Source organism: Marmota monax, unplaced genomic scaffold (assembly GCF_021218885.2).
Source record: "Marmota monax isolate L192 unplaced genomic scaffold, Marmota_monax_Labrador192_F-V1.1 WCK01_AAM20220418_F8-fsc00001, whole genome shotgun sequence".
In the NCBI taxonomy this organism is placed as follows: domain Eukaryota; kingdom Metazoa; phylum Chordata; class Mammalia; order Rodentia; family Sciuridae; genus Marmota; species Marmota monax.
In genome coordinates, this window is record NW_026693777.1 from 33481139 (window position 1) to 33490592 (window position 9454).

Genomic DNA, 9454 nt, shown 5'->3' on the forward strand with positions numbered 1-9454 from the left:
AAATAATTAGAAATTATTTTGAAACCTTATACTCCAATAAAATAGAAGATAGTGAAGGCATCGATAACTTTCTTAAGTTATATGATCTGCCCAGATTGAGTCAGGAGGATATACACAACTTAAACAGACCAGTATCGAGTGAGGAAATAGAAGAAGCCATCAAAAGATTACCAACCAAGAAAATCCCAAGACTGGATGGATATACAGCAGAGTTTTACAAAACCTTTAAAGAAGAACTAATACCAATACTCTTCAATCTATTTCAGGAAATAGAAAAAGAGGGAATACTTCCAAATTCATTCTATGAGGCCAACATCACCCTGATTCCAAAACCAGACAAAGACATTTCAAAGAAAGAAAACTTCAGACCAATATCTCTAATGAATATAGATGCAAAAATCCTCAATAAAATTCTGGCAAATCAGATACAAAAACATATCAAAAAGATAGTGCACCATGATCAAGTGGGATTCATCTCCGGGATTCAAGGCTGGTTCAATATACAGAAATCAATAAATGTAATTCACCACATCAATAGACTTAAAGATAAGAACCATATGATCATCTCGATAGATGCAGAAAAAGCATTTGACAAAATACAGCATCCCTTTATGTTCAAAACATAGAAAAACTAGGGATAACAGGAACTTACCTCAACATTGTAAAAGCTACTATGCTAAGCCTCAGGCCAGCATCATTCTAAACGGAGAAAAATTGAAGGCATTCCCTCTAAAATCTGGAACAAGACAGGGATGCCCTCTCTCACCACTTCTATTCACATAGTTTTGGAAGCACTAGCCAGAGCAATTAGACAGATGAAAGAAATTAAAGGTATAACTATAGGAAAATAAGAACTTAAATTAGCACTATTTGCTGATGATATGATCCTATACCTAGCAGACCCAAAAAGTTATACCAAGAAATTTCTAGAGCTAGTAAATGAATTCAGCAAAGTGTCAGGATATAAAATCAACACACATAAATCATGGGCATTCCTGTATATCAGTGACAAATCCTCTGAAATGGAAATGACAAAAACTACCCCATTCACAATATCCTTAAAAAAAATAAAATACGTGGGAATTCACTTAACAAAAGAGGTGAAAAACTATACAATGAAAACTACAGAACCCTAAAGAGAGAAATAGAAGACCTTAGAAGATGGAAAGATATACCTTGCTCATGGATAGGCAGAATTAATATTATTAAAATGGCCATATTACCAAAAGCACTTTACAGATTCAATGTGATTCCAATCAAAATCCCAATGGCATTCCTCACAGAAATAGAAAAAGCAATCATGAAATTCATCTGGAAAAAATAAGAGACCCAGAATAGCTAAAGCAATTCTAAGCAGGAAGAGTGAAACAGGTGGTATCACTATACCAGATCTTAAACTATACTACAGAGCAATAGTAACAAAAACAGCATAATACTGGCACCAAAACAGGCTGGTAGACTAATAGTACAGAATAGAGGACACAGAGACCAACCCACAAAATTACAATTACTTTATATTAGACAAAGGCACCAAGAACATGCATTGGAGAAAAGATAGCTTCTTCAACAAATGGTGCTCGGAAAACTGGAAATCCATATGCAACAAAATTAAATTAAACCCCTATCTCTCACCATGCACAAAACTCAACTCAAAATGGATCAAGGACTTAGGAATACAACCAGAGACCCTGTGTCTAATAGAAAAAAAGTAGGCCCTAATTTCCATCATGTGGGATTAGGCCCCAACTTCCTTAATAAGACTCCTATAGTGCAAGAATTAAAACCAAGAATCAATAAATGTGATAGACTCAAACTAAAATGTTTCTTTGCAAAAGAAACAATCTGTGAGGTGAATAGAGAGCCTATATCTTGGGAGCAAATCTTTACCCCTCACACATTTGATAGAGCGTTAATCACTAAAGTATATAAAGAACTAAAAAAGCTAAACATCAAAAAAAGCAAATAACCCAATCAATAAATGGGCCAAGGAACTGAAGAGACACTTCTCAGAAGATGATGTACAATCAATCAACAAATACATGAAAAAATGTTCATCATTACTAGCAATTAGAGAAATGCAAATCAAAACCACTCTAAGATTTCATCTTACTCCAGTCAGATGGCAGCTATTATGCATACAAATAACAATAAATGTTGGCAAGGATGTGGGGAAAATGATACACTCATATACTGCTGGTGGGACTGCAAATTGGTACAGTCAATATGGAAAGCAGTATGGAGATTTCTTAGAAAATTGGGAATGGAACCACCATTTGACCCAGCTGTCCCTCTCCTCGGTCTATTCCCAAAGGACTTAAAAACAGCATACTACAGGGACATAGCCATATCAATTTTATAGCAGCACAATTCACAGTAGCTAAACTGTGGAACCAACTTAGATGCCCTTCCAAAGATGAATGGATAAAAAATGTGGCATATATACACAATAAAATATTACTCAGCAGTAAAAGAGAAGAAAATCATGACATTTGCAGGTAAATCGATCAAGTTAGAGAAGAAAATGCTAAGTGAAGTTAGCCAATCATAAAAGTCAAATGCCAAATGTTTTCTTTGATATAAGGAGGCTGATTCATAGTGGGATAGGGAGCAGGAGCATGGGAGGAATAGATAAACTCTAGATAGGGCAGAAGTGTTGGAGGGGAAAGTAGGGGGCATGGGGTAATTAATTGTTGGGACCTTTTACCTCCCTTGGGACCGCGGCCATTATTGGGTGTTGGCTGAGGTTGCCTCATGGGTTCTTCCAGAGCATTTCCATATACGTGACCTGGCTGGATTGGCATTTGTGGGCTTTTAGCCCTTAGTCCGGCCTAATGGTTTAATCTAAAATCTGCCTAGGCCCCTTAGTGATAGTGATATAACTGCTCCTTATTGGTTCTCACTACTGTCTCTTCTTACCCCCTCCTATCACTATATAACCTTGTCCCTGACACAATAAAGTTGAGATTGCTGCACCTTCATGGTTGACTCATCTCCCGACTGGGTGTGATTCTGGGCCAGATTGGGTGGCAGGCGGGGTCGCAACACTTACCCTCTCGCTCAGCCCCGGAGACACTAGCTGGTCTAGTGCGCTTCACTACCTCTGTCTGAGGGCGGTTCTGACAGCTGGTGCGTCGGAGATGACAGGCGGATCCTGCCTGTCTCCACGTACCCTTGTCGCAGGGAGCGACAATTAATGATGGTAGAATGTGATGATCATTACTATCCAAAGTACATGTTTGAAGATATGAATTGGTGTGAATATACTATGTATACAACCAGAGATATGAAAAATTGCACTCTATATATGTAATAAGTATTGTAATGCATTCTGTCATATATAAATAAAAAATAGATTAAAACTCAGAATTATGGCTGCAGAATGTCAATGGCTATAATCAGAAAAATTAAAGTGAATTCAGAGAATACATGGCAAATGTTGGTTGATGTTTAATAGGTCCAATAAGAGAATCAATTATGTTGAAATCTGGAAAACTTGTAAAAAACAAAAATGTGAGTTAAAAGAACAGTGAAATGTGAGTTAAAAGAACAGTAAAAGAACATACCCTAAAAAAGGAGAAAGGACAGCCAGCATCAAAAAGGGGCCATGTATTTGGTTAATGTTGCTGCAACACGGTCTTCCTCCTTACTCTCCCATGTCAGATGCATGCCTCTCTCTAGTCTTCAGCAATGACTGTTCCTTTTGCCTGACATGTGCTCTCCATGTCCTCATGGGTCTGTTCCTCCATGTTTTCAAGTCTGGCTAAAACTCTATTTAAAATTACAAGACCAATATCCCTACTGAAATCCCCAACCCTCTCCACCTTTCATTTTTCTCCAATGAAATATACATATATATAATTTACTTATTCTAGTAATTTTCTTCATTTTATGTTGCCCCACCACACATACACACTGAACTGAATTGAACTGAATTCAATTGAGCTGAATTGAACTTCTCTGTGTGACAGGATATTTTTTCTCTTTCATTTCCCGAAATATAGTCACAATATCTGATAAGCACTCCATACATGTTCGTTCAATGACACAGATTCAGTCTTAGCACCTGAAATGCCACCTTTCCAGTGATAATCATCATGAAACTGACGTGTTTGAACAACAAATTTGAGAACTCTTATTGTTGGGAAGAGGATATATTGTCCTTCAACAAAGATTCAGGGAATCAAATGGTAGATCTTCTTATTCTAGCTATTACCACAAATTTTATTTCTCTTTAATTATTCCCCAGGAACCTTTTGCAATACCTGGTTATTTAAAGCACAAGAGGAGGTAAGAGCCTATTTCCACAAGCTCTGTATTCCTCAGGGAATGGCTGCGCTTAGGATTTCATTATGAATAATTAAAATTACAAAAGTATCTTATGTGCTGAAGAAGTACTTTAATAATAACAAGGGAAAGGTTCTCAAATCTCAAAAGACCATGATGTAAGTTAATAAACAGAAAAGGTTACCATCATATGGGCTTTTATCTTGACCATAAACATGAGTATTGAAACAAAGGAGCAAAAAAGCTTTTCAAATTTACTCTTCAGAACTCATGGCAGGTTACAAACTGCAGGGTCCAATTCTCAGAAGCCCCTCACATGCTTTCCACCCTCTGGGGTGGTATTTTATTCCTCTTGCAGAACTTTCTTCTCAGCACATACCACCACGTGAGTTAAAATTTTCCATACCATACAACAACAAATGTCAACTGTTGCGTATCAGTGAATTTACTGACAAGTGCTTTCTTCTTGCTCTGAATATGTAAATATTTGGTTCAAACAAAATTCAGACACAGAAGCTTAAAATATTAATTTTCTTTATGTTTCAGAGTCTAGGGAACATATTTCTCTAGCTTCCTTATCATTTTAAAATATTATTGAGTATTGTTTACAAAGAGGCCTGGGGGATTTTGTGTGAAAATGTGTAACTTTTAGAGGTAGATTTATTATCAATATTATCTTCCTGGTTCAATGGAGGAAATATGGAAATCTCTGATTCCACTCTAATTTCTTATCTGTGCTATCAGTTTCACTAGTTTAATATGTTTGGGTTTTATGTGAAACTACCCTTTTTTAGAAGACAAACCCATTTTGCATCTTTGTGGTTTTTTAATTGGTTTACTATATAACTTTCTTTGGATTGCAACTTTAGTATCCTTGAGAAATGTTACAACAGAAGATTCAAGAAGGGCGAGTATTGTCTTTTATTTAATATATGATGGTAGTAGGGTTTCAATGTCAATGAAGTAAGTAAAGTAGCTGCAGTAGTATCCTGAGAAATTAGGAAACAGAACAGAATATAAAGGACTAAAACAAAATCACTTAAATTTTTCGTCAAATGAGTTATAAAGAAATTGAATAGCTATTAAGACTTGTGGGGCAACTAAGTGAATATTTGCTTCGACAACAGATTGCGACATTAATCATATGTAAGCATCCCACAGATAAAGAAATCTTTGAAATGTTTTAATATTAATTGTCTCATATTAACATCAAGTTCTGCCTTCTCTCTGCCTATGCATTTAATCAAAATATATGTATATAATTTAAAGGTTTATAATTTAAAGAAGTATAATTTAAATGTGTATAATTTAAACTTGAAGGTAGTGTTTTTCATTTTTAATAATTGATTGGAAATGGGCAAGATTTACCTTGATGTCTCCAGAATAAAATGACATTCACACTTCCTCCAGTTCTGTACAACATTCTGCCCTGAGAAAAATCATACAGTAATTCAGGATAATAAAACGTTAAGTAAGGATTTTGTTTTAATCTTACTATATGGATCACATCCAATCAATGGAAAATCCATATCCATCAAAACAAACAAAAGACTCTTGTTATTTGGGAAATAACATCTGTCATATTACTATAATTTTCCACCCATCTTGATGTGATTGAAAAACTAAACAGAATGCCCCATGGACACAAAAATACCCAGATATTCAAGTCCCTTGAAATAAATGTAGTGCTTGCACATAATTTATCCACCTTCTCCCATAAACTTTAAGTCAACTAGAGATAATTTATGATACCTAATATGATGTAAATGGACAAATGATTGTTAGACTGTGTCCTTTGGGGAAAAATGAAAAGGAAAAACATCTATGCTTAAAACAGATGCAAATGTTTCTAACATTTCCATCTGCAGTTTATTGAAAACACAGCTGTGGAACCCACAGTTACAAAGGGATGACTGTACCAACAACAGTAACTTCACTTTAAATAAATGTGATAGCCAAGAGCAGGGTCCTAAGCAAATAAGGCACATAAGAGTTAAACTTCATCTCTGTGACAACAGACTGTGAGGGGGGTGGCGCAAGTGAGTGAAGCAAGAAATCATGTTTCAAGGTTGTTTCAACAGAAAAGACCTACAATGGCTATAACAAGTACTAAAGTGTTTTTATACCAAAAGGACACAAAGGAATAAGCATAGAAATCAGCTATTAAGAAAATAATATGGAAACTACACATACACACACACACACAAAAAAAAACCACAACTTCTGTCCATTTCACAATAGTGTTTTTGCTTTGTTTTTGCTTTGCTTTGCTTTGGCACTAAGGAAAGAATCCAGCAGTGTTTTACCACTGAGCTACATGTCCACACAAGTTTTATTTGTTTGTTTAGGCAGGGTTCTCACTAAATTGGGTAGGCTGGTCTTAACTTGCAATCATCCTGCCTCAGACTCCCAAATCACTGGGATTACAGGCTAGCTCTCTGGCAGCAAAATTGTTCACATTATATATTGTAGTCACTCACAGAAATTTATCTTCTAGTAGCAAGTAGCAGTAGTAGATCTCATTTTCACATTCACGTGGGAATGAATCAAAATTTTCTTGTTTTTAAATTTATTTTTTAGTTGCAATTGGACCCTATACCTTTATTTAGCTTATTTATTTATTTTTTTATGTGGTGCTGAGGATCAAACCCAGAGTCTCATATGTGCAAGGCGAGCGCTCTACCACTGAGCCACAACCCCAGCCCCATGAATCAAAATTTTCAACCAGAGAATCTCAGGTACAAAAGTGCAGGACTCTTCCCCACACCATGCAGCTGAAATCATCAGTCTTTATAGACAAAAAATACTTCTTAAACACCAAACATGCAATGAATATCATATAAAAACCGTATATTTTATCCCTGAAAAGTCCTTTTAACCATTTTACAATACCACAAAAAGGCAAAAAGAAGAATATGCCCAGCTTCATTCATTTTATTACCATGAGTCAGGACTTTTGGAATTGTTTTAATGTAACACTTTACTTACTACCATTATCAATATGACCAATTTTAATAAATTATTCTTATATCATGCTTTAGAAAGAATTCTCATATACTGGCCCTATGTAGTAAACATATAGCAACTTACAAAAATGGAGATGAAGCAACCTACCAAATTATAAAGTTTGCACCTCCTTATTCTGGCTTTCTTTCAGTTTGCCACAGTACGTTTTTTGTTTGTATTATTATCTGTAACTTACAAAATAAAATCTTACTCTTGAGGAAAAGATGGTGGAGACTACTGTCTTATTGCTTTCAACGGAAACTTGTTTATTATTTAATTCAATTATATTTAAAAGAATGTACCTTAATGAATCCTACATATGTATGTAACTATAATGCACTAATTAAAATAATAATAACAATAATAGATTAGTAGAGCAAAGCAAGAAGTCAGGGGAAGGGACATACTGGGGAACGAGAGTGATCAAATTATATTATGTGCATATATGAATATGGTATAGTGAACCTATTATTATACATAATTATAATACACTTATGCAAGGAAAATATGAATATGGTATAGTGAACCTATTATTATATATAATTATAATGCACCTATGCAAGGAAAATAATAATAATAATAAAATAATTTGGTGTTTCCAGGAAAAAAACAATATTCAACATTAAATGACAATAACCTCTGTCATCTCAGTGACTTCTACACCAATGAACAGGTCCAACCAAGAACACACACTCTCTGTTACCCACTTCATCCTCATGGGCTTTCCCTCCAGCCCAGAAATACAGCTCCTCTACTTTGGGCTCTTCTCCATGACCTACATTCTGACCCTGATGGGGAACGCAGCCATTGCCTGTGCTGTGAGGGGAGACCGGCGTCTTCACACCCCCATGTACATCCTTCTGGGCAATTTCTCTCTCCTGGAAATATGCTATGTCACTTCCACCGTCCCCAACATGTTGACCAACTTTCTCTCCTCAAGCAAGTCCATCTCTTTTGTGAGCTGTTTTGCACAATTTTACTTCTTCTTCTCCTTTGGTTGTGATGAGGGCTTCTTCCTTTGCATCATGGCCTTTGACAGGTACCTTGCCATCTGCCGTCCTCTGCATTACCCACACATCATGACCAAACAGCTGTGCGCTGGCCTCGTCATCTTTGGATGGTCATGTGGGTTCATCCTCTTTATAACCCCAGTTGTTCTCATTTCACAATTACCCTATTGTGGTCCAAATATCATCAACCATTTTATGTGTGATCCTGTCCCATTGATGATGCTGTCCTGTTCTGAAGACTCCACCACCCAGTTCATTTACTCTGCCTTCAATTCTTTCTTCATGATTGGCACTTTTCTCTTCATTCTTTGTTCTTATGCTCTGGTGATTCTAGCTGTGATCAGGATGCCCTCAGCAGCGAGCAAACACAAGGCTTTCTCTACTTGTGCTTCTCATCTAGCTGTGGTGGTCCTGTTTTTTGGCTCTATTATGGTAATGTATGTTAGCCCTGGATCCAGACACCCAGTGGAAGTGCAGAAAATCATTACCTTATTTTATTCTGTGATAACACCCCTCTGTAATCCTCTAATTTATAGCCTGAGGAACAAGGAAATGAAAGCTGCCCTTAGGAAAGTCTTTGGGACTGAAATACTGTTCATAAAACATAAATCAAACATCATAGCTAACTGAGTTCCTTCTCAACCTACCTAATCAGACAGGGTGGAGAACATTTTCTAGAGAATTTAATAATTTTGGTTAGGGAGCTGTTAATAAAGACCCTTGTATCCTAAATATTACTCTTTACAATGATGGATTAGCCTTGTTTGAGAAATAACATTGTCTCAGAAAATTCATATAGAACTCAGTTTCTCAAAGGCAGTATAGATACAGTTTGTATTTCAGAATTAGGTGAGCACATAGAAATGTAGTATTGGTCCTATCCTGTTTCCAAACTCATGCTACATGTATTGTTCTTCACTGGTTACCAAAATAGAGGAAAGATTTCTGTATGAAAAATGTCCAGCCATACTGGTATGATCTTGTCACTCCACCTCCAAAGAACACATGGTTTTACTGTAAGGATTTCAAAACAAAAAAAAATAATAACCTTAGCTAGATGTTAAATAGGAGGTCACATGGCACCCACAATACAGATTAGGAATTTAATTGATATTTTTTACCCCAAATCGATGCACTAAATGTAAAGTGCTAGG

At 36.0% G+C, this 9454-nt stretch overlaps 1 protein-coding gene across 1 annotated transcript; it reads left to right on the top strand.

Annotated features, from left to right (window-relative positions):
• The first annotated feature begins 7955 nt into the window (after nt 1–7955).
• On the top strand, nt 7956–8930 carry LOC124104760 (olfactory receptor 11G2-like). Its single transcript, XM_046461856.1, has one exon. The coding sequence runs from the start codon at nt 7956–7958 to the stop codon at nt 8928–8930; it is 975 nt and encodes a 324-aa protein (XP_046317812.1).
• The last annotated feature ends 524 nt before the right edge of the window (nt 8931–9454 follow it).